The 27,466-nt window shown below is 37.1% G+C and overlaps 1 protein-coding gene across 1 annotated transcript in view; it reads left to right on the top strand.

Annotated features, from left to right (window-relative positions):
* Window positions 1-8,019, top strand: part of LOC140161159 (rho guanine nucleotide exchange factor 17-like) — a 222,817-nt gene extending 214,798 nt beyond the window's left edge. Inside the window, exon 17 of the mRNA XM_072184592.1 lies at window positions 422-8,019. Within this exon, the coding sequence (XP_072040693.1) occupies window positions 422-894 (473 nt within the window). The 3' untranslated portion in view covers window positions 895-8,019. The remainder of the gene's footprint in view (window positions 1-421) is intronic.
* The last annotated feature ends 19,447 nt before the right edge of the window (window positions 8,020-27,466 follow it).

Below are 27,466 nucleotides of genomic sequence, written 5' to 3'. Positions count from 1 at the left end.
CATTGTTTCCATATTTTTTTTCTTTTTTACTTTTTGACACAATCAAGATCCTGCACCCCTCCCCCAATTGCTGAAGTATTGTTTAAACCCCATTAATTGCACTTCTTGTTACACAGTTATATGAATGATTCTCTAACTTCAAAAACAAAGTAAAAACATAAAGAATGTATCATCTTTTTTGATCAATTGACATTCATTTTCACAAATATGTTCCACCATGAGTTTAGGGATGATATCAAAACTCAACCAGCTGTCAATCGTCGGTTCCATCCGGTTTCCATTGTTTCTATTGTTTAGAACAATAGAAACCGGACAGAACCGCCTGGAACCGGCGGTTGATTGCCGGTCGAGTATTGATTTCATCCCTCGTTTTCCATGTAAGATTGCCAAATTTGTAAATCATGTTTTCAACTCTTTGCAGGTTCCGATGCTATAATTCGACAACACAAAGCTGCCTGTTTACGAATCACAGCTCTGCTCATCTGTAAGGACCTATTATGGGTAGGCACTAGTGCCGGTGTAGTGCTAACGCTACCCATGCCAAAAGTTACATCAAGTACCTCATCAATATCAGACAACCCTTCCGTGACTGGATCAGGGCAAGGGCACACAGGACATGTACGCTTCTTAACCTTTGTAGACGTGCCTGTAGTCGCAAGCAATAACCCGGCCGATATTGTCAGGCAAAGGAAGCACAGTGAGCAGGCTCCTGCTGCACCTTTGAAAGGACTGAACTTAGAGCAACAAAGACGCCAGTCTTTGCCCGGCACTGTGCAGACAGCAATGATGGTGATAAGTGGAGGGGATGGCTATGAGGATTTCAGTGCAACGGCTCCTAATGAAGCAGCCGGTAAAGAGGATAGTACCAATCATCTGTTGTTATGGCAAGTCTAATGAGGAATGATGCAATGACCTTATATGCTGATGGAGCCATTTCCAAATGAGGAATCACATCCAAATATGGATCATGTCCAAATATGGAGCCATGTCCAAATATGGATCATGTCCAAATATGGAATCATGTCCAAATATGGAGCCATGTCCAAATATGGATTATGACCAAATATGGAATCATGTCCAAATATGGAATCATGTCCAAATATGGAATCATATCCAAATATGGAATCATGTCCAAATATGGAATCATGTCCAAATATGGAATCATGTCCAAATATGGAATCATGTCCAAAATGGAGCCATAGTGTTCAATATGAGACAAATGCAATTTTATGATGATATATAGAGATAAGATATACACATAATTAGTGCAGCTTGCTTTCAAGGAGCATTGATTGAACCAATAATTAGTCTAATACATACAAACAGAAGATGCGCTCTTAAGTTTAACACAGGATCAACTGCATGCCTCTTTAAATTCCTTCATTTTTATGAATAAATTCCTATTTTCAACAGTTTACAATCTGCAACTATGACCTTTTTCTGAAATTGAATGGCCATTGAAATAGTAAGTGTGTGATAAAGATGAGCATTATAGACCAATCACAATGTGTACATGTATCTATATGTAAGTGCATGTATCACTCGATCTTACATTTAGTTTCTTAATACAGATTTAGAGTATCATATTGCATAATTACAGCTAGGTTCCTAGTCTTGACACCGTTTGTAATTCAGCAGTAGGCCTATCCATGCATTTTTGTTCATATTTTCAAGTGGTAGGTGTTTTGGATCTAACAAGCCTCAATTGTGGACCTCCACCCCCCAGAAAAAAATGGGTGTATTTGAGAAATTGTTTTCATATGATTTGAGAAATATCTGTCCTAAACCCCATTCTGGTTTCAGTAACCTATTACTTAAATAGATATCCATTGTAACTTGGAGTGTAGCTTTTCATTTTAAACAAGGTTCACATCTTGGTAGAAAAGGGGAAATATACTAGGATCTCCAACATGACAATCTCTAGGACACAGTTCCTTATCCCAATATGCTTGTACACTCAAAGAATGACCTTTGGATGTGTTGGGTACAAAAACTCATGTTCCATAACTTGAGGTTAAAATGTGAGCTTTGTTTGTTTAATGATGGTCCTTGAGCTGTGTAATTGGGATTGAGATGTTATGGCTCATGTGATACTTGACTTGGTTACCAAAAATATATGTGTAAAATTGCATAGAATTTGAGGGTGGTTTTGGTCAAGTTTGGTAATGACATCAATGCCTTTTTCACAGTTGCGATGCAAGCGTGCTAACAAACCACTTTTGTATAGGTGAATATACGCTCCGCGAGACTAACTTAACATGCATAATTCAATACTGTGTGCAGCAAAATTTGCGCCTACGTTACTTATACTTGAAGTGAACCGATGTATAGTATGGGCACCTGCAAATACACAGTGTCTGGACTATAGCTGGGGGTATAGGTTATGAGTTGGTTTTGATTTACTTGCAATCACATTATGTTGTTGGTCAGAGACTCAGGATTTAGACAGCTCTGTGCAAATAGAAAATATTCTGATCATGGCATATTGTATGTATTAGTAATATAAGCTATGTCTTACAGGAAAGCAATGTGGCCCTTCTGATCATAATTCACTAGTTGTGTTAGTCACCTAGTGTTTGACACTCAAATTAAGTTTCAGATCTACAGAAAGGTAAAGAGATGAGACTAAAAGAGACTGGACACACAATAGCCATGTGTGTACATCCAACATTAGATTCTAATGTAACAGCACCAAAAAGTGTACCTGATAGCATATTGACAAAAGGCAGAAGTCAAATGATTTTTGACATCTCTAAGCATCAGCATTTGCATGTAACACTTATTGGAGCCCATTGGAGAGTCTTGAGTGGATTCCATCGTTTTGAATCGTGACAATCCTTATAGACCTATTCAGTAGCTGATTGGAACTCTTTTAAGATAACTAGTTCAGAAAGATGTGGCATGCATGCGGTAAACAAAAGCACAACACTGGGGACAGATGAGTGTGTTGCATGCTATGATGGTTCACACCAATGATACACCTTGCTGCTCTTACTAGATACGATGTCCATTGTGTGGTCAAATACATGTTCAAATCAAAATTGGTTGATTGATATTTATTGTAATGGTTGCGACTGGTGTTTTATGGAAAACTTTCCTGAAATGGTTTATACTGGTGAAGTACTTCTTGGGTTTAACATTATTTCCTGTAAGATGTAGTTTGCAATATAATACCTGAGTTCCTTATTAGCTCTAATCTTAAATGTCTTATCAGAATTATATAGATGTCAAAATGACGCATACATGTAACGTTTAAAATTTCATTAATATTTTTATATGAAATAATTATATATGAAAATGACTGAATGATTATATATGAAAACAACTGTATGCCGAGTATCTGTGAGACTTGTGTGATCTTGAAATTAATGAAAAAGTTGTGTATTACATCAAGTGAATTGTAAATTGGGCTATTTTGGTTAAAATCCAAAACACCCCATATGGAAGCCATATATCTCCCACAAAAGGGTATAGATATCAAATGGAGTCACCCATTCAGGTAACCCCATTTGAAATGCATACTCTTTGTGTGAAAGGTTAAGGTCATGTCTTCCATATGGGGTATAGATTTCAACTGGAATAGCCTGTTTGTTGATATAACAAAAATATGTGCGGTCTGGTAAGTATACTCAGTACAAGAATAAATTCACCTTTTTGGTATTAGTCCCGGCCCCTTTGCAATAAATCTGAAACTATGATCCACAATGGGCTATTCCAATTCATACACCCCTTATGGAAGACATGACCTTAATCTCTCACACAGGGGGTGTAGATTTAATATGGAGTCACCCATTCAGGTATAACCCCATTTGAAATTCACATTTCCTGTGTGGAAGGTAAAAGTCGATTATGTCTTCCATAGGGGTTATGAATTTCAACAGGAATAGCCTAATAACCAGGTCCACGGTACTCTGTAGTAAATGCCTATATACCAATTTGGAGTCAACTCTGCACTCGTATATCTACCATTTAACTGCTACACGTTCATGTACATAGACGGTCACATGAACTGTGCAAAGAGACTAATCTGCAGCGGTTCTGAATTTTGATCCCTTTCTCAAGTCACATTTTCATTGCAGCTGTCAAGTAGCAGCACACAGCGCTGAATCTGAGCATGCTGAATGGCTGAACCTCAAGTCATCTTTTTGTGGGGCTTATCAGTCAAATTTTTGTACCACCCACATCTGCCAATCATTCTTGGTTCTGTCGTCAGTCGATCAGAGTGTCTTCTTTCATTATTAGTACTCTCAGAAATGATGTAATCTCAGTCTATTGCAAAGGATTCTGGGAATAATTACCAAAAAGGTGAAGTGTGATCCATGAAAAAGATAGATTATTGCAAATCATGATATCAAATAAATAATGTTTTGCTTTTTTTTTTTTTTTTTATCTTGCATTTTGGTTTTGATGTTTTTCATTTGCTGTAACAACTCATATTTTGAAATATTCACATTATTTTTTGCCCTCCTCTGATTTCACTGCGACAAAGTTGGGCTACAAATTTGTTGGTTTGGCAACCCTGTATGTAGCTTCAAAGCAGACCACAGCAGGACCACATTAATGTGTGTTGATGCAGATCTGCTAGCTGGTGTATATATAATATAGCCCCATCAAGACCATCCACCATGAATGGGCTGTAATGTCGGCAGAGCTTATTTGAGATATATGGTCCTTTAAAACTTCTCAAAAACAGCAGAAAACAAAGGATTTCTTAACTTGCTGAATTTTTACTACCTTGGAGAAAAGCAACAGGGACATGTAATATATCATTGTAAAGCTTATTTTGAGGAGGATTTGCCTGTCCAATATCTCATTAGTTAAAATACTGACATTATAAACCTGTTTGTGGTGGACAGTCACATTATATTCAGACTTATGGGGTGCTGAATTTGGCACTTATACATAGGCCTACTTGAGAAATTCACCCCTAGATGCAAAGCATTAAACCATTAGTAAATAACCCTGCCCCCCCTCCCCAACTCAACACAAAAGTTGACAACCATGAGAGTTACCAAATCTATCAAAAGCCCCCAATTGCAATGATTTTTCATCAAATTTACCCCCTTTTTCATGCAAAATCGAGGACAAAATATGGCCAAAAACAACCCCTTTTTTGCGGTTTTCAATGATTAGAATTTCAAACGCCCCTTATCAATGACACTAAATATTGACATAAAATTTATGGATTTTCACAATTACCCCTCTTATCCAAATTTTGTGGACAGTGCAAATTAAATACCCCTATTTTGCCAATTTCAAGGTCCTTGCTACTGGTAAAAAAATAACCCCTTTTCAGCGCCAATTTGGTAACTCTCATGGTTGTCAACTTTTGTGTTGAGTTGGGGGGGCCGGGTAAATAACAAGTGGCATTAGTTTTCTAACAATATCCAATCAACTCAGATGGTTTATTTTAAGACCAAAATGCTGAAGAAATGGAAATATAATGTGGTTTTGCTTTCATTCATTGACCAAACGCACATTCTTTTCTTTGCAAAATTCTGCTGTAAAACTAAATGTTTTTATTTTTAAGTAGAATTATTGAATCAATCTTGTAAACAAAAGAGACCAAAATGAGATCTATTATTTGTGTTGTATGTATTTAGTACAGATAGAATCCATTATATAACAGTGCTGAAAGCACATACATAGTATTTCACTAGATAATTGGTTATGAGTATGTGTGTTGGTGACAAATCCAGATTTGAAATATGATAATTTCCTATTTACAGACCTTATTATTAAAAACCCTTAAACAGCCATTTTGACAGCTTCTTGTTATGTTATTATGAAAATTTTATTCATAATGTGACCTGCTCAGGAAATCCCATTTGAGATTCACACTCCCTGTGTAGAAGATTAAGGTTATGTCTTCCATAGGAGGTGGATGGAGTTCAACTGGAATAGCCCATTGCCCTCTCAGTTCTATGTCTTGCAGTTCCTGCTAAAAAATGGTGAACATTTCTTTCTATATGTAGACAAATATCGCAAGACCACAAGATCTTTTGAACTGCCTCATGACAACAGCAGACATATATGTCTATTTTGAAGTGTTTAAAAGCAGTAAATGTAATCACTTACGCTTATCAGGGCGGGGGTGCCTCACCCTGCACCCCCCCCCCCCAATTTGCAAAAGTATACAAAAAGTCCCAAAATATCACAATTTGCAAGGTTTTTTAATGCTTTTATGGCCAAAAAAGGTCCAAATTTTGGGAAGAAAGTTAATTTTTCATAAAACCGCACCCCCTCTTGCAAAAAGTCAACAAAACCAACACAGCCAATCACATGCTTGTGGCATGGTATGATTGCTCACACCAATCATATACTACATTGCTCTAACTTCACACAGCATATATTGGTTGCACTGTCCATTGTGTAGTAGAATACAAATTCTAATCTCCAGAAATTGATTGGTTGAATATGTTTTTAATGGTTATGCATGATCAATATTTTTTGTAAAAGTCTTCTTGAAAAGGTCCGTTTCATTTCACAAAACAATGTGATGTTCCTCAGTTTTGTGTTTCTTTGGTTGATTACAAGAAACAAATTTGCTACTCTCTGCATCTGCTTTAATGTAGTTGAAAAAATATATTTTATATGTTGATACATTTTTTTTTGTTCCGAATTGAATGTTTGTTTCCATTATTGAATGCTTGCTTCCATACTTTTGTTGCTATAGTAACAAGTAAAAATTGTATAGATTGGTGGGTCCATAAATATTTATTGTCTTCTATATACATTTCAAGCTTTTAATTTTGCATATAATTGGTCACAAAAAAGATTTTAAGAAATTTGAAATAAATTGGAATTAACTGTAAATGGATTAAAATGCTCATTCCAAATGTACATTTGAAAGTAATGTATTATAAAGTTAAACGTATTAACAGTGAGACACCCGCCATGTATTGATGTTTTCAGTTCAAATGACCAAACAAATGGCCAATCAAATACCATATTTAAAATACGATAAGGTGGCAAGAAGCAGTAATTGTAATATTAATTTGACATTTTAAAGATTAGGCCTGCATCTAATTGGTATAAGTAATTCAAGAGGTATATTTACTACTGAAATTGTGAAAAAATGAAGTAGTCTATCACCATAGCTGGTCATAAGACAATGCGAGACACAATCTATCTCACATTGCCTTATGCGAGTGAGTATTTTTTGAGTCTCGTCTTGTCTTACACCTTGCTTGGGTGAAACATAATATATAGGCTGCCTCATTTTGACATTATTTATAATATTTTGCAGTAAACCTTTGACAAGCGCGTACTACCGTGATGTTGCAAAGTCAGAGCTAACAACTCGTACGGCACAAAGTTCATTCATAAATTTCCACACCGCAACAGCAGATAGCCTCAGCAGCCAATCAGAGACAAGTATGTTTAAACGCAGTAAATACACGATGTACACTTAAAATACGCTCTCGTCAAAGGTTTACTGCAAAATATTATAATATATAATTGGCCGCTAAGACACAGTTAGAGAAAATTCAATCATGTCTAATTGAGGTTACCAATGCATCAGCTGCGAAGTTCTTTTTCTAGGTAGTGCAGTGGTATAACTCTTGAGCGGTGATTGTGAAGCTGGGTTCAGTCCCCACTAAGTCCTGATTTTCTTTTCTCTCTCAATTTATCATAATATCAGTTTGCTCGAGCCTCATAAGTCATACTATAGAAATAGATAAAGGAGAACCTCAAGTACCTACAATGCCCTGTATATCAGCACTATCTGACATACATAGAAGAAAGTTCGGCTGTTTTTAGGTTCATGCCAACCGAATGCCGACACAAAGTAAACAAGTTCTGCATCAAATCTTATCATGATAACGCTTGTGTCACTCCTTTGATGCAATCAGTGCATCGCAACAGAAAGTGTTTCATTAACACTTTTAAGTGTTAATAAAACACTTTCTGTGATTAACAGATTAAAATCTGTGAATGTCGTACACAACAGGAGTTGCGGGAAATAATGTAACTTTCGTGGGGGACCAGTAAAAGTAAAAAAGAGTAAAAAAAAAAGGTGTAAAAAATCTTAAAATATCACAGCGACCAGCATCCAACAGAGGGAGAAAGATGATCCATATGCCCCCCCCCCTCCGGCTATGCTATTGATGCACTGGTTCGTTGTGGGGAGTCCAGATTCTTCTTTGTCTAGTTCTGTGGTGTTTACATAACATGCAATTTGAAATGGTATTACTCAAATGGTTTTGTGTTTTTTTATCCTATCCCTGACACCAACTCTATATGGCTACCTTTAACGCTAAATACAAACCCTACCCCTTACCCCAACCTAACCCTAATTCTAATCCTAACCCTCAAAGTGCTAGACAACCCTATAATCCCAAGGTACAGGTTGGACTTGAAATAAAGGGCTGTTCCAGTTGAAATCCATACACCCCCTATGGAAGGCGTGACCTTAATCTCCCACACAGGGAATGTGAATATCAAATGGGGTTACCCAAGTGGGTGACTCCATTTGAAATCTACACCCCCTGTGACAAGATTAAGGTCATGTTTTCAGGGGGTGTACGGATTTCAACTGGAATAGCCCAAGTTGGCATTGGACACTTTGTCATTGGTGATACCAGTTTTTGTAAACTCAATGACACTTAAAATGTCAATCAGATGACATTAAATTTACATAAAAAATTTAAATTTTCTAAAGATTTCTATGGTCTAGCTACAATGAATTCATATTATGCTAAAGATATGGCAGAAACTTAGTATGTGGCATGCATAATATCATTTTAGTATAAGATTTATAAAACTGCTCAGAAAATGTAGTGCAATTTTTTTATGGCTGAAACTTAGCGTACACCGGCAGCAGTGCTATTTATTGCTCTCTGTTATGAATTTGATAAATTGGATATGAGATTTGGTGTAAGAGAATTGCAATTTCCAATTCAAATTTTTAAATTTAGCAAAAATTCGGAAATTATTCAGGAGAAATTATTTTACATGGCATACCAAAATTCTAGCTGGAGTGAATGCTGGTGATTTTATTCATATAGTTTCCCTATCAACAAATTAAGAATTTCAACATAGGCAACAACATGATTGTGCAGTAGTACAAACTGTATCAAAATGATTGGAACCGAGATTTGTGACATTTTCAAAAAAATGTTTAAAATATAAAATCACTAATAATTGTAATGTTTATGCTATACTAATAGAAAGTTAATTGCATCTGGGAGTTATTGTTGTTGAAATGAAGATCGATGTATTCATAGTTTTACTCACATAACACAGGTTGAATAGCTTCACTGCTCACAATATTTATTGCATAGGTGTTCTCAATCTATATCGCACTTCCTTTAAAAGCATGCAACTTCTGGAGGTTGTTATCTTCATGACCTAAAATTCTTAGAAGATATAACTACTATAATTTCAAATATTTAAAAAACAATTGAAATTTAAAAAAACAAATTGTTGCTTCCAGTCCTTTTGATACAGTTTGTATACACATCCTTTTGATTAATTAGTAACATGTTATTAAGTAGTTAATTAGCCATTGGTACATACATTATTTCTATATGTATTACAGCTCAAGCCAGGAACACTATTTCTATGACAAAGAAAACTATGCCACATGATTTTAACAAATTTGCATGTCGAGTCAAGATCAAACTTCAAACTTTCGAAATATAATAGTTAACTGTTTAACCTTTGACCTTAGTTTACTATTTGACTCACCCGTTTGTAGATTCCATCTCTTGCATTTTCTGTGCCTTTTGTCAGATATGGTAGATAACATCAAAATTATGATAAAATTCCAACAACTTAGTTTTGAGTCATGTAAAAAGGATTATTAAAACAGCTTGCCATAGCAGTTGTATTGATCCATAAAATATATTTATAATTGCATTTTGTACTTTTAAGTATAAATTACTGTTTGTTCTGTGCATTATTTTTTATTCTACAATATATTCTCAAATGATTTGCTTATCATGTGGAAGATATATTTATGTAAGTTTAACTTATCATCTACTTGTCGTTTTTGTGTTTGTCTCAATTATATCAATTCTGTGCATTATTTTTTATTCTACAATATATTCTCAAATGATTTGCTTATCATGTGGAAGATATATTTATGTAAGTTTAACTTATCATCTACTTGTCGTTTTTGTGTTTGTCTCAATTATATCAATTTTTGTTAAAACTATTAAATATGATCATAAGTGTATACAGATGTTATTGTGAAGATTACTTATTTATTGTGTGCTTATCTAAAATCATATCCGGATGGCATCCCTTGAATTTAGTAGCCTCTAAGCACTATTGGGCTTAGCCTGGCTTCGGCCGAATGTTATAAATAATTTGTAAATTATAAATTATCATAGATGTTCAAAGCAGTAGCAAAGGGGGACCTGCCCATCCCACTTGACTTCAGAGGATATTTTAACTCAAATTTAAAATTTAAAGTTCATTGAGGAGAAAGTGGGGGGAAATGATTGGGTTGGCAAAATAGGAAACTGGTCTTTCATTTGAAGTCAGTAAAATATCCATTAAACCTCCCCACAAATGTGGGACCAATCCAACACAAATCTCAAATTCAGGTCATGAGATTTAATTTATGAATTTAGACCATGGATAAAACATTTGGACAAAGCAGTGGCATGGCATGTACAAAGGGGGTATTCACCCATCTTTAGTTGGGGTGAAATTGTCAGTCGATGGAACTGTGGGGTTTGATCAGTAATCAGTTAGAGAAAGTTGGGTCAAATGATAAAAAGAGCATGTAATGTGTAACAAGTGTGTCCCAGCTGTTTGTTTGCTTTTCACTTTCTCACCAGCACATACCAATGGTTTAAAGTCAAATAGAAGAGCAAACTTTGAGATCAATTTCAGGATGCAGTTATGTGACACAATCAGATCAATTCTGGATTGTATCAGTTTTAAGCATCTTCTGTAATTACAATTTGCAACTGCATTTTCCAGTAGATGGCATTGACATTGACCCAAACTATTGTGCAATGATTATGCTGATTACAGAACTGATCATCTTCAGTTTAGAGGCTTTGTATGGGGGCATGGACAGGAGCGTATCAAGAGTATCAGGGGCCCATGGACAAGGAGCAGTACGGGCCCTTTTAACCAGGGTGGGATTTACCTTATGGGGGCCCTGGGCCAAGCCAAAATTTGGAAGCCCAGAACTTACGATTCTGATTACTATCTTCAGAAGACAGCATTAAACCTATCAGGCTATCACAACTAAGCATTGATATCTTTAGTAGACAGCATTTACCTATCAGGCTATCACAAATGAGCATTGCTATCTTCAGAAGACGGCATTTACCTATCAGGCTATCACAAATGAGCATTGCTATCTTCAGTAGATAGCATTTACCTATTAGGCTATCACAAATGAGCATTGCTATCTTCAGTAGACAGCATTTACCTATCAGGCTATCACAAATGAGCATTGCTATCTTCAGTAGATAGCATTTACCTATTAGGCTATCACAAATGAGCATTGCTATCTTCAGTAGACAGCATTTACGTATCAGGCTATCTCAAATGAGCATTGCTATCAGCATTTACTTATCAGGCTATCACAACTAAGCATTGATATCTTTAGTAGACAGCATTTGCCTATCAGGATATCACAAATGGCATTGCTATCTTCAGTAGACAGCATTTACCTATTAGGCTATCACAGCATTGCTATCTTCAGTAGACAGCATTTACCTATTAGGCTATCACAAATGAGCATTGCTATCTTCAAATGCTATCTTCTATTGCTATCTCAAATGAGCATTGCTATCAGCATTTACTTATCAGGCTATCACAACTAAGCATTGATATTTTTAGTAGACGGCATTTGCCTATCAGGCTATCACAAATGAGCATTTCTATCTTCAGTAGACAGCATTTACTTATCAGGCTATCACAGCATTGCTATCTTCAGAAGACAGCCTGGCTATCACAAATGAGCATTGCTATCTTCAGTAGACATCATTTACTTATCAGGCTATCTCAAATGAGCATTGCTATCAGCATTTACTTATCAGGCTATCACAACTAAGCATTGATATCTTTAGTAGACAGCATTTGCCTATTAGGCTATCACAAATGAGCATTGCTATCTTCAGTAGACAGCATTTACTTATCAGGCTATCACAGCATTGCTATCTTCAGAAGACAGCCTGGCTATCACAAATGAGCATTGCTATCTTCAGTAGACATCATTTACTTATCAGGCTATCTCAAATGAGCATTGCTATCAGCATTTACTTATCAGGCTATCACAACTAAGCATTGATATCTTTAGTAGACAGTATTTACCTATCAGGCTATCACAAATGAGCATTGCTATCTTCAGTAGACATCAGGCTATCACAACTAGGCATTGATATCTTTAGTAGACAGTATTTACCTATCAGGCTATCACAAATGAGCATTGCTATCTTCAGTAGACAGCATTTACGTATCAGGCTATCTCAAATGAGCATTGCTATCTTCAGTAGACAGCATTTACGTATCAGGCTATCACAACTAAGCATTGATATCTTTAGTAGACAGCATTTGCCTATCAGGCTATCACAAATGAGCATTGCTATCTTCAGTAGACAGCATTTACCTATTAGGCTATCTCAAATGAGCATTGCTATCTTCAGTAGACAGCATTTACGTATCAGGCTATCTCAAATGAGCATTGCTATCTTCAGTAGACAGCATTTACTTATCAAATATCAGGCTATCACAAATGAGCATTGCTATCTTCAGAAGACAGCATTTACTTAGCAGGCTATCACAAATGAGCATTGCTATCTTCAGTAGACAGCATTTACGTATCAGGCTATTTTCAATAGACATCATTAAACCTATCAGGCTATCACAACTAAGCATTGCTATCTTCAGAAGACAGTATTTACCTATCAGGCTATCACAAATGAGCATTGCTATCTTCAGTAGACAGCATTTACGTATCATCATCATCAGTCGGCTGCGGAGCAGGCGACTACAAGCTTTCTCCAACTAATGCGATCTTGGGCAAGCGAAACAATTTTGTTTGGCTGCAGCATCCCTTCAGTATCTCCCAGGAGGTGCTGGACATACTGTAAGTACAGTGTGCGTGGCAGTCCCGGTTTCCTCTTCCCATGTGGTGGAATATAAAGTGCATATTCTTTCACAGGCTCACCATCTTCAAGATGCAGTATATGGCCGAGAAATTTGAGTTGATGAATCTTGACTCTGGCAACCAGTGGAGTGGTGTTGGTCAGGTTGTAGATGGTTTCATTTGGAATCCGATCCACACGCTTGATGTTTAACATGACTCTGTAGCAAGATGTTGCAAATGCATTGATCTTGTTTTCCATGTCCTTGGTAATTTTACCCATGACTCGCACCCGTACAGAAAGACAGTAACACACGTTGTCTGAAACAGCTTGATTTTTGTTTCGATTGGCAAGGACGGGCTTCTCCAAAGGCGTTCCAGTTTCCAGAAAGCTGCCCAGGCTAGTGCTTTTCTTCTTTTTAGGTCTCCAACACTAGAGCCCATCTTGGAACCCAAATACTTGAAGTCTGTGACATGGTTGATGGTACTACCATAGACTTCAAGTGCTGGTGGTTAGGCGTTACAGTTTGCAGTCATATATTCTGTCTTAGGTGCGCTGATGACAAGGCCTAGATCTGCTGCTGCAGCATATTGCAAATATAATGCCTTTTTTCTCATTGGTACGTCGTAGAACTTACCACAGTCTATGCATGCAAGAGTCAAATTACACGCACAGTGAGTGGAAAGTGACCAAGCACACAGGCAACGCACACTGGAATACCAAAGTCGATCTAATTCAGAAATTTAACTTTTGCTTCTCCTAAATGATGATTGATCATCAAAGTTCTGTGTTATTCCCAAAGCTAACATCTTATATCTGTAAATACAAACCGAACCAGGTCAATACCCCATTTCTTTGCCAAGTTCTGACCTTGTAAAGAGTGAAAAATGAGTAAAATTATGACTTTTGACTCCTTCCTCCATAGAAAGTATTTCACACATGTTGTGTTTAAATCCAAATTTGCTACTCTTGAGTATTTTTATCTAGCTAAAAGTACTGAATGTAAACATAACAAATTATCATTTATCGAGCAAACCAGATTGTTACCTCAAGATTTAAGAAAGATACAGCAGTTTTGACACAGTATGAACGCGTTTTGGAGTGTCTGGTACCGTGCTAAGTAGGCGCTGGAAAAAGTCTAAGAGGCAAATGAGAAGGTATTTGCAATATGTGCAGTCCTAGTAAGCTGTGACTGGGCCCGGTCTATGGAAGATTCCAGCAGGGCAATATCATCAGCCAAATCCAGGTCATTCAGCATCTTGGCAGGATACCTGCTTGACCGGCGTGGGTAGGTAACAATTCCAGCGTCAATTCCAGAAGTTGATTTCATCAGAAGGTAGTCTACCAGGATAATGAACAGGAATGGTGCCAACACATCACCCTGAAGCACTCCAGTTGTTACTTGGAAAGGCTCTGAGATACTAGCTGCCATCTACCATAACGGCACTATTGGAGTCTTTGTAGAGCACCTGGATGGCATTGACCACAACCTTTGGTATTCCATAATGCCGCAGCACTGAAAACATGACGGACCTGTTGATGGAGTCTAAGGCTTTTTTGAAGTCCACAAAAGTGACTGTTAAGGGAAGCTGGTACTCCTTGAAGCCTTCCATGATCCTCCTCAAAATGGGTATTTGCTGAGCACAGCTGCGACCCGATCTAAAGCCAGCCTGGTTGCTTCTCAGTAAAGGATCAATGTGGGGTCGGATCCTGTTCAGAAGGATCTTGTTGTACACTTTTGCGGCAATGGACATAAGCGAAATACCACGGGAGTTTGTCATGAGAGAGAGGTCACCTTTCTTTGGTAGAGGAATGATGACATTCGTAACCCATTGACGTGGCGGTGTCAGCGTTGAGAATACTTCCATACAGAATTCGAGAATCATATCAATCATGCTATCCCTCCTCCCTGAAGTGCTTCTGCAGTTATAGCACAGTCCAATCCTGCTGCCTTGTTGGTCTTCATGGCTGCTATTGCTTTGACTACTTCTTCACGAGTTGGGGGCGCAGTGATAATAGGAAGATCTTCAACAGCTGGTGCAGGAAGTTCTGAAGCCCGGGTTCTGAAGCTGCTGTGCCACTGTCGTTGTTAAGGAGTGAGCTAAAATATTCCTTCCATTCCTCAAGCAGTTCATGGTCACTGGTTGGAGCTGATCCATCTCTCTTTTGACTTTCACCCCTTTCCGTGAGTTCTTCCCAGAAAGCGAGTGTATAATTTTCCAGGTGGTGGTATATTCCCCATCTCGTCGGCCAGCTTCAGGTCTTCCATTTGCTTATTGAGGGTAGCAAGCTCATCAGATTTATACGAGTTGTTAAGGCTGGTGTTCAAGTTCCTCCATCTTTCTCTAGATTGACGAGACTTTGAAATGGAGTACCGCTTTTTGGCCTCATCACTTTCAAGTTTAAGTCTGATGGTTGCATCTGATACCCAACTTGGTAGTCCGCATGGCTCTTGTTTTCCAATAACTTTCTCAGCAACTTCACGGACCGCTGTTTCGAAGGTCTCATACCTATCAGAGATGGGTGTGGTGTCATCCATGCTCAAGACCTTGAATCTGTTTGATAGCTCCAGCTGAAATTCCTCCTTTGTATCAGGATCTTGCAACTTCTTCCAGTTGAATTTTTGTCTCTTGCAAGGTTTTCCTTTGCTAGTTCGCAGACTGGCAGCTAGACGGATGCTCACAATACGATGATCGGAGTCCACTTCTACTGAGTTGTATGCTCGACAGTTGCGGAGAGAATTTACCCACTTGCTGTTTATTAGTATGTGATCTAACTGAGCATTTACCTATTAGGCTATCACAAATGAGCATTGCTATCTTCAGTAGACAGCATTTACGTATCAGGCTATCTCAAATGAGCATTGCTATCTTCAGTAGACAGTATTTACATATCAGGCTATCTCAAATGAGCATTGCTATCTTCAGTAGACAACAATTTAATTATCAGGCTATCACAACTAAGCATTGATATCTTTAGTAGACAGCATTTGCCTATCAGGCTATCACAAATGAATATTGCTAACTTCAGTAGACAGCATTTACATATCAGGCTATCTCAAATGAGCATTCAGCATTTACTTATCAGGCTATCACAACTAAGCATTGATATCTTTAGTAGACCATATTTACCTATCAGGCTATCACCACTGAGCATTGCTAACTTCAGTAGACAGCATTTACATATCAGGCTATCTCAAATGAGCATTGCTATCTTCAGTAGACAGCATTTATCTATCAGGCTATCACAAATGAATATTGCTAACTTCAGTAGACAGCATTTACCTATCAGGCTATCACAAATGAGCATTGCTATCTTCAGTAGACAGCATTTACCTATTAGGCTATCACAAATGAATATTGCTATCTTCAGTAGACAGCATTTACTTATCAGGCTATCACAAATGAGCATTGCTGTCTTCAGTAGACAATATTTACGTATCAGGCTATCTCAAATGAGCATTGCTATCTTCAGTAGACAGCATTTACTTATCAGGCTATCACAACTAAGCATTGATATCTTTAGTAGACAGCATTTGCCTATCAGGCTATCACAAATGAATATTGCTAACTTCAGTAGACAGCATTTACGTATCAGGCTATCACAAATGAGCATTGCTATCTTCAGTAGACAGCATTTACCTATTAGGCTATCACAAATGAGCATTGCTATCTTCAGTAGACAGCATTTGCCTATCAGGCTATCACAAATGAGCATTGCTATCTTCAGTAGACAGCATTTACATATCAGGTTATCTCATCTGAGCATTGCTATCTTCCGTAGACAGTATTTACTTATCAGGCTATCACAACTAAGCATGGTTATCTTTAGTAGACAGCATTTACCTATTAGGCCTAGGCTATCACAATTGAGCAACGCTATCTTCAGTAGACATCATGCACATATTTGGGGGGCTTGTGGGGTGCCAGCCCCAGTGTAAAAAATGGCGGCAAAAAAAGAAAAAAGGAGAAAGAGAAAAAAAAGGAAAAGGAAAAAGAAGGAAAGAGAAAAAAGAAGGAAAGAAAAAAAAGAGAAAGAAGAAAGAAAATTACGCTTATCACCTACATGTATAAAGCAGCGTCAGCCGGCCATTGGCCTGTAACTTTTTGGCCTGGCCGGTAACTTTTCTGACTGGCATCTAGTTGCCGGCCCGGCTGGCCGGTAGCTTATTAAGGTCAAGCCCGGATGGCCTGTAACTTTTTGAGGCATATTTCGAACACTGCTATAAAGGGCGGCACATTTAAGTAGGGTGTCGTGTAATCAGGCAAAAATAGAGCAGAAAGAGAGCACTATTCGGCTTGTGGGGAGACACATACAAGGAGTGCGGCTTGTGGAGCGACATATACAAGAAGGCGGTTTGTAACAAGGACAAAAAGTAAGAGGTGGGAGAGAAAAACGCTTCTCAGCCACCTATTTCGACAAACAGAAGGCCTTAAAGGCCCATTCAGTGATTTGCTCATCCGGAAGATCGTAAAAATCATCAAAATTCAGATTTTGGTACCTTTGTAATTGGCATAGATGTGCTAACATAGCCTGCTAGTGGTTCGGTCGAAAGCCGTGTATTTTAAACAAAATAAAGCATTTACATGAATCTAGACTTTTGATACTGACAGTACAAAAAGTCCGACTCGAGATCGAAAGAAGCTCACTCTCCACCATACCAACACGCGTTGCGTATTGTTTCTACTACTTATTACATCAGTAGCTACTATTTTAAACAAAATACACAATTTTAACTGTTTTTCATATTTGAATTGACCGTTAGTTTGCCTCGGTGACGTTTGATTGCTTATTTTGTTTTCTACTACAAAAATTAAGCGTCTGTTTTAAATCAATTTAGACTCTACTTCCCCCCGTGTTAGAAACACTGGACTAGGAAGTTTTTCCAGTCGATTGGTGGCGCACTGTACGAAAATCTCGATTTTCTCGAGTCGATCTGAGTTGAAGTAGAAAACCTTTCTAAAACTTCTGTTTTTTGACTAATTTGTCGATGTATTCAGGGAAAAGTGGTTTAATGAAATTCTGTAGACTTATTCTTTATTTCTAAGCAACTCTGACAAATTTCCATTTTTTTTTATGTTCCTGTGAAATCACTCAAAAAGTGCCTTTTTGAGAAAAATGAGATAAATAATATTTTGCATTGAAATGTGACCAAGTATTATTGTGCTATACATAATACATACAATAGGGAGTTGAATTGCGTTAAAGCTTTATGATTTTAAGAATCTGTGGGTATTACAGATATTTTGGTACCAAAATCTCAAAATGGCCAAAAGTGAGTTAAGGCCTTCTGTTTGTCAACCCTCGATTTATAGGGCGGCACATGTTGGATTGTAACCAAGAGAAAGGAGGGCGGCGGAAAAGTACAACAGACGTTACAAATATAGGTGAAGGAGGGCGGTACAAGGAGGCTAGCTTGTGAAAAAACGGATGTCAGTCACCCATAAAGAGCGGCACACTATTGGTCAGGGGCACCCGATCTACTTCCGCCCCCTGAAGTTTCGCCACTGGGACAAACCCCTAAATTTAAAAGTTTCACTTACAGCGATCAATGGTTATTAAACGCAGGCATTGTGGCATGTAAAACCTGCTATTACCCCGGTGGGTTTAGTTTGTATTTAAAGGTAGGACGTATGACCGTTCCAGGATTTGAAAATGACCCCTATTTCACGGGGAATTGAGGACATTTGCAGCAATTTTACCCCCTATTTTGCGCGAAAAGTACCCCTAATTGGAACCATCATGCGTACACATTGTCAGTGAAGACTGAACCCACCGGGGCTATTACAATGTACTTTGTGGGGTTTTTTTCCTTTGAAAATACTGTTGTGTTGTTTTAACAGTATTGCAATATATTGAACAGAATAAGGTATCAAAATGTGCATACATAAACCACCTGTCTTCTATGTTAAAATATTGTGAATACGAAGTAGGGATGACCATGAAAATTTGAAGTTTCTCCTGTATAGTAGAATCATACCTTATATGAAAGAGCTCATTAAATGGAGCATTTCAGTCTTTAAAGGAGGATTTTGTGATCCTAGCATCCTCTTTTTATGACATTTTTCAGTAGATATCCACGAAAAAAGCTTATTCCCAAAATTTCAGTTGATTCTGATTTTGCTTTTGATTATGTGTATTACACTGCTCCATAGGCCACTGTTGTAATTTCGTTCTAGTATACCAGAACGAAATTCAAATTTGGCGATATTTTTGCTAAACGAATTAATCTGCCATAAACATTATGTAGCCAGAGGTATCCAGTGCTATAAAAATCTCAACTTTTTTTGAGAAAAGTGGGGGGATGAGGCTGTGGATCACGAAATGCCCTTTTAAATGACCTCAATAGGATAAATGGTTCTGAAGTTACGGCCAATTTGATATGCATGTTTTGAATAGGCAGTTTGGACAGATTATGGACACCAAGTAAAAATGGGATAAAATTTAATAATTCCAGTTTCAAATTCATTATTTTCATATTGAACGGAAAATATTTGGGTTTTTTTCGTACCGTTTTAGAAAAAAGGAAACAAAATATATTTCCCTTGCAATATGTACATTTCAAATGAATATAAAAAGTTTGGGTTAAAATGGAGAGGAAAAAAACTTCTGATACCGGGTTTTGAACCGGGTACCTCATGGTAACAGCATAATCGCTAACCACTTGAGCTATTTACGCACACAATGTCCATCGTGGAATTTAATAATTAAATACGCCGCACCGTCTCCTCAGCAGTTAGTGTGGTTCGCTTTTTCACAGAATGTGTATAACGCGAAACCAAAGTAGCTGTTGAGGAGACTGTTGATTTGCAATTAATTCCCTGCCCAGAAATCCAAGGTAATTTTTTGTATTTACAAACTGGTAGCCTGTAAAAACCGCTATATTTCATGATTTCTCCGAAATACATCGACTTGGAGCGTCAAATTTCAGGATAGTAATGAGAAAAATAGTATCTATTATGTGATACCAAAACCTCATCAACAATGAAAAAAATCGGGGATGATGCTGTCGATCGGGTTACTGAACCTTTAATTTGAATATTTAAGAGGTGCTTATTTGAAGAGGTTTTCATTTAATCTATTATGAGTATTATCTGAAAATTGAGAATCCACAAAATTTAAAACCCTCAGATATGGTCGCATGTCATAAGTTGGGTACAATTTCCATTACAGGTACATGGTCAAAAATTACAAAAAATATATTTTTTGATATGTTGTACATATTGAAAACCTCTAATAATTAACACCATTTTTAACCTTATCACATGCTTAATTTTTGAGATAATGCTTAATTACTAATTAATTAATACACAGGCGTCTATGTAAATCTCAATTTTCAAATGCGTTTTTCTCAAATCGGACCTCAATTACAAAAATGACTGTAAAATTTTTATTTTATGCAAGAATGTCATCAGATTTGGAGGATATGGTCTCAATACATTAATGCTTCAAATGAACTATTTAAAATAATTCTACGTATGTTAATTGCATTGTGAAGGTCAATGACCTTTTTACGTGTAATTAGCGAGACGGTTATTCTATTATTGAGGAAATGAATATCAAGAAGAGAAATGTACATTAGCATGTTGCTAAAAATACTGAAATTCAACTAGGATTTCATTAAAAATGAAAAAAAATGGAACATATAACCATTTAAGGTGGTACTACACCCCTTGATAAATTTGTGACTATTGTTGCATTTTTCTCAAAAATAATAACACATTGGTAACAAAAGTTCTGTAAATTATAGGGGTATTAGGAATCAAGTTACTACGCTGAGATTTCAGTGACTCAAGTCAAGCGGTACTTTATTTATGATAAGAAAAGAGGTACATGTACATCGTACCGCTAGAATGTACCTCATTTCTTAACATATGAACCCCTTGTCTTAAATCACTGAAATTTCGGTGAAGTATATTGGATTCCTTGCCCCAATAATATACATAACTTTTGTTACCAGTGTGTATACAAAATATAGTAATTTTGTAGTTACTTTTTGAACAAAATGCAAAATTAGTCACAAAATTTATCAGGGGGTGTAGTACCACCTTAAGTAGTCAGTAATTGTTTTAGTTGTACAAATTCAACATTCAAAGCTGTCAATACATTAATATACCCTAACTAGATTTGAAAAAGTAACCAGTAGTTTTGACATGCTGACATGTGAATTTTCACATCTGCCCTATTGCACACTCCCGCATCCGCCTGCTCCACATCCGCCTGCTCCTCCACCCCTGGCATTTTTCATTTCAACTGATGTGAATTTTTTACTGAACAATGTATAATTATATGCTTCTATAGATTGAACGAGTATAAAATTAGGCTTAAAATGAGGTATGAACCACTGCTGTAGGATATGGGGTTACGGAAAACCAATCAAATTTGTATCACAATTTTCAGAAAAGTGTAATCCCTCCACCCTTTTTGCATACCCAACTTATGACATGCGACCATATAGATCTTTATGCAAAATAACAGAAAACGTTTGGAATACAATTACAACATGGGATAAAAACCCTGTGTTTTTGATATTTTTTGGTAATTATGTGTTTTGTATGTATGAGCACTCGTGAGTGTAATTTCCCTTGTGGATTTAATAAAGTTTTACTTGACTTGAAATCTGGACAAGTTGTCCAAATTAAATTGCAGGGTCAGGATGATACATTATACATAAAGCAAAATACAAGAGAATAATTGTATTGTAGTCATTTTTAATGGTATCAAAACACTACATGATGAAATAAGTTGAAAGCTAAGATAAATATGAGGTTATCTGCAATGGTACGTAGGTAAAGAAAGAAAACTTTTGTAACAAAACCTGGAGCCATTTTTGTGTTTCCCTTTACTCTTCAAACAGGGGCGTAGCAAGATCCTCGGGGGCCCATGGACAAGAAACAGTGCAGGGCCCTTTTAACATCTCATTTATCAGCCCTATCCCATTTTCGCTTTTGTTTGGGCCCCTGAACCCTACCCAGCGACACAGGTTGATGTGTCAACATTGAATCAAATGTTGAAATTCACTTTTAACATTGAAACAACATTGACATAATTATCAACCTGTGCCTGCTGGGATAGGGCTCCTGGATTTCATCCACCCTGTCCACATGCTTGCTACTCCCCTGTCTCCAAATCCTTGAACATTACATGTATATATCTACACACAGGAAGCTAGCCTTATACATTTTTTGTACAGCTACACAATAAAGCTGTATCCTGATTGCAGTCTTTTATACAATTAAGCTAATTCTATGCAAATACTGTGATCGATGAAGATTCAAACAATTATCATGTGTCTTTTACACTTTGTAGTTCAAAGAATTGGAATTTTTATATGGGGATCAGCCCTCGAATTAAGGATCTGGATTTTCACTGAAAAGGCAAGGGAGCACAGCAGTTTGTAATATTTCAAGAGGGCATCATGGCAACTGTTGAAAATTTGAGAAGGGCACAGAGGCAATTTCTCAAAAGTGAAGAAAACACACATAAACATAGATAGATGATTTTATCAAGGGGCAGGGCTGGGGCACTGACGGCAACTTCATTAGAGGGCACGGCAAGTGACTGCCTTGGGAAAAGGACATATTTTGAGGGCATTACGGCAGTGGGGATGGGCACCCACGGCAAAATGCCATGGGTGCCGTGGGCTGATGGGAATATACCAGTGGGATGTCCTTAAATATGGGGTCAGGATTTCTCCATACAAATGGCTATAAGAAATGGTCTCATTTTCAGCCTTCTTGTAGGATTGCCCATTTCTTAGGGCTTAAAATTGGTACCGGTATACATGATCATCATTCTATTCAAAATTTTCTCAAATTTGTTAGGAAATTGGTCCAATCAATTTGGTGGATCTTGATGAGCCAAGAATTCCCAAATATACACATTTTTGAAGAAAAAAAATGGTCAAATTTGTACTAAACATGTTAATTTATAATTTCGACCTAAGTCTGGGCCTTGGGTGTAAAAAATGGGTCCCTTTTTCAGGGTCCGAATTTTGTTTCACAGTGCGAGAATCAATCTTGATTCTTGCAGAATAAATTTGAGGGAATCATTTGATTCTCGCAAATCAACTTCTGTGTAAACTACAAACGTTTGCGGGAATCAACTTTGATTCACACAAATCTGTTTACGAGAATCTTTGCAAGAATCGATTCTCTGATTCACGCCGAAATTCTGACCCTGCTTTTTTGGCAGCAATGTGTTTATCAGTTTATGGTCCCACTTCCAGACTCGGAAGTACAATCCTTACCCAAACTTGAGTACCACTTCCATAACACAATCAGACAAAACAAAATCCTCTTTCTCATTTCTGATCATTTTTGATAGTCTTTAAAAAAAACAGGGCATCTGTATGGTATACACTGCCCGATGCTGAAAAACTACTTGCTGCAATTTTGACAGTTGCATTTTATACAAATTACGGTGCTACATGTACTTGATGATTTATATTCACAAAATATTTATAAATTGTACCATTTGTTGGATTGCTTCACCAACATTTGCCTCAATCAGCCTCATTTAGAAATTAGAGTAGATTTTATAATTTTCAAGTTTTATGCAGGACCATATTACTATAATTTACAATGATTTATGTAGCTAATACTTGAGTTAATGTAAAAACATAATCTAATCATCATTCCTGCTGCTGATCTTGAATCTCATGGCCCAATATGAATCTCCCGGATATGACTTTTGAAGAAATCAAGTCAAAGTTTTTCTCATCTCGGTTGCATCTCTCCCAAGTCCTTTCCCTCCTGGATACCAAGAATTGATGCAGTGATATACCCTGCAAAGTCAGATTGAAGTTGAAGACCAAGGAGCTGAAGTTCACCTTAAAATGGTTTTCAAAATACAGGTTCATCATGTTCATTCATTGACTGATCCGGGTGACTGATGTGATGGCTGGAACTCAGTATGATTGAGTATAATGCAGAAACCATCTTTCAAGTTCAGACAATATCTTTTATGTGAGAAGATTCTGTAATCTGTATCATGACTGCTTAGTAAATTAGTATTGCTTGCTGAGTGTTCAGGGTGACAAGTTATTAACAAGAGGTGCATGTAGAGTACTATGAGATGATGTAGTTAGCATGTAATAATAAAAATCTACTGTATTGCATCAGAAACAGTTTCCATCAACATGATTGAAGATGCAATAAATCACACCCGCATAACACGAACAGACGTCGGACAATCCCGCAGAAAATCAGGAAATGGCACTAAGCTAGTGATTACTGTTATGTAACCCATATCTTCTGACACGGTATCACATCAGGCCATAGCATCGTTGAATGGGGTTGAATCATTGAAAAGTCTGTCCAGCATGCATGCGCATGTATCGGTTTGTGGCGATGCATTTTTATAAATATGTGTTGTGAAAATGATCATAGCTTTATACTCTGTGATTGTCTCTGTTCTAGTCTCTAATCTCTAGTGTCCAGATTGATCATTTATATGTTTTTGAAATCGATTTGCAATGAACAAAGTTGTATCTATAAATCGTTCGACACAATTTTGGAGACAAGCTTCCGTTCTGCCATCTAGATTTTTGCCTGGTTTGTCAACACACTTCTCCCAGCAAACATCCGTGTAGTTGTGAACTTGGGTCTGGAATTTGGCTTTCTCGGATTCCATTTGGATGAAGGCTTGCAATTCGGGATCTACTTTGTCTCCAGCTCCGCCTCCAGGTGGTGGTGCATCAAAAGACATTCTGATTATCTCTGGTATCAAAAACTGTCCTGAAACAATAAAACTTCGATGCAGAACTAAAATCGGTACATGTGATTGCAACCAGCACGACCTTTTAATTAACCTTTGACCTAGCGAGCTAACAGTCTCTTAACCAATACGTATACAATTCATTGACATTACCTTCACGTGTAAACCGCAAGAATTGAAACGGTTACAGAGACGGGTAGGATTAGTGATGCCAAATTAAGTAAAGAGTTTCCCCCTGTGTGTAGGCCTACATGTAGCTACCTACAATAATAAAAAAAATTTAAAGCGCATCAGAGATTTGGTGATAAAAAGGCAATCATACTTCTCTTAAATTTAATCCTTTAAAAACATTCATTCATCTTTCTATAACTCTTTATTTGAAGCTATTTGATAATAATTGCACATCCTGTTCAAAAGTTGCGAATGAAAAACTTTCAACAGGTGAGGCAACATCATCATTGCACTTCCCTGCTTGGGGGGGGGGGTTATTCTATATGACACATGCATAATATTTGTTAAATGTTATATAATAATGCGATCAAACAAACAAAAAATGAGTCTGATGTCAATCAAAATCAAAATTCAGTTTTTGTTCTCATTATATGAGCCATTTTCAGAGCTTTATTTTGCTGAACCCATCATAATTAGACTTATGGTTGCAGAGATATGCCTATGGCCATTTTAGTGTTGCTCAGAACAATAAAATACAAAAGAAGTTGAAGAATATTATTGATTATATCTCAAAATCAATATTCCCAACATCCGACTCATTTTGCTTAAAGGCCCTTTCAGTGATTTCACAGGAACATTAAAAAAATGGAAATTTGTCAGAGTTGCTTAGAAATAAAGAATAAGTCTACAGAATTTCATTAAACCACTTTTTCCCTGAATACATCGACAAATTAGTCAAAAAACAGAAGTTTTAGAAAGGTTTTCTACTTCAACTCAGATCGACTCGAGAAAATCGAGATTTTCGTACAGTGCGCCACCAATCGACTGGAAAAACTTCCTAGTCCAGTGTTTCTAACACGGGGAAGTAGAGTCTAAATTGATTTAAAACAGACGCTTAATTTTTGTAGTAGAATCAAAATAAGCAATTAAACATGTTAAAGGTCACCGAGGCAAACTAACGGTCAATTCAAATATGAAAAACAGTTAAAATTGTGTATTTTGTTTAAAATAGTAGCTACTGATGTAATAAGTAGTAGAAACAATACGCAACGCGTGTTGGTACGTGGAGAGTGAGCTTCTTTCGATCTCGAGTCGGACTTTTTGTACTGTCAGTATCAAAAGTCCAGAATCATGCAAATGCTTTATTTTGTCTAAAATACACGGCTTTCGACCGAACCACTAGCAGGCTATGTTAGCACATCTATGCCAATTACAAAGGTACCAAAATCTGAATTTTGATGATTTTTACGATCGTCCGGATGAGCAAATCACTGAATGGGCCTTTAACTTCAAAAGTATATTGTATCCTATGTCATATTTGACCAGAAATCCCGGGGGCCACTGGTCATTGACAATTGGGGTATCATGCGTGGCCACGAAGTCTCAAATAGCACCCTTAAACAAGTATTTACGAGGTCTGAAAATACATCCCTAAACAAGTATGACAAGTGCAATTTTATAACCTAAATAGGCCTAAGTATTGACATTATTTTTGCCCCCATATAGAAGCAAGTGAATCAGTCATATTTTGACTCTAAAACTCTTCATGATAACTGGGAAAACACAAATTCAAAAGTTCATAGCTTTTAACCTTTATTCCATGCTACATTTGTCTCAAAGGACCCAAAACACTGTGATTTATTGTACAAGGTTTCCTTAAATTTCCTTGTTTTAGATACCCTATTCACGGATACGTAAGTACAGTGCCTGATCATGAAAAAAGTCCCTTTTTACTTGAATCTTTGGCCACTTGACACATGATACCCCCTGGTCAGTGACCACTGACCAGTGCCCCCCCCGGCCAGAAATGCGTTTTCCAAAAAATGTGGAGTCAGAACTATTCCCCATTACATATACTTCTAAAATTGCCCAGAATATGCCTTAAACTTTTCTAGTAGAACGTTAAAGGAGTAGGCCTATTTCATGATCCTGCATCCTCTTTTTATGACATTTTTCAGTAGATATCCACGAAAAAAGCCCGGGAAAAAAGCTTATCCCCAAAATTTCAGTTTATTCGGATTAATGCATGAATGATTATGTGTATCATACTGCAGTTACTGTCCGTTTTCCTATACACAAATATACACAGAGCTCTCACAATTGACGCGTGACCTCTACAAGTAGTGTATGTTAGTCTTATGTTAGAAGTATAGGCAATTGCCTAGTTAACGTCACTGTGTGAAAAATAACCGGCCAATAGGCCTATTTAAAGTATTCTCTGAAATTCTAGAAAATATAGTTTTGTAAATGATGTCCTAAATTTTTAGCTAATTTAGGTGTTTGGAAATATTCCCACTTTTGTGTTTTTAGGAAGGATATGTAAACGACAGATAACACCAAAAAGTATGAAGAAATTATTTCCAAGCCGTGTTAAGTCTGCAAACCATTATGCTTCTCATTTTCAAGAACGCTGGTTGACAATAAGCACACTATTGTCTCATTTCGTAAACAAAAGCCACCACAGTATTGTTATCTCGCGTTCGCTTTATAATCGTTCACCCAACTGAAACTATAATACC

The sequence above is a fragment of the Amphiura filiformis genome, chromosome 9, assembly GCF_039555335.1.
Source record: "Amphiura filiformis chromosome 9, Afil_fr2py, whole genome shotgun sequence".
Lineage (NCBI taxonomy): Eukaryota > Metazoa > Echinodermata > Ophiuroidea > Amphilepidida > Amphiuridae > Amphiura > Amphiura filiformis.
This window is presented reverse-complemented; position numbering and strand designations above follow the sequence as displayed.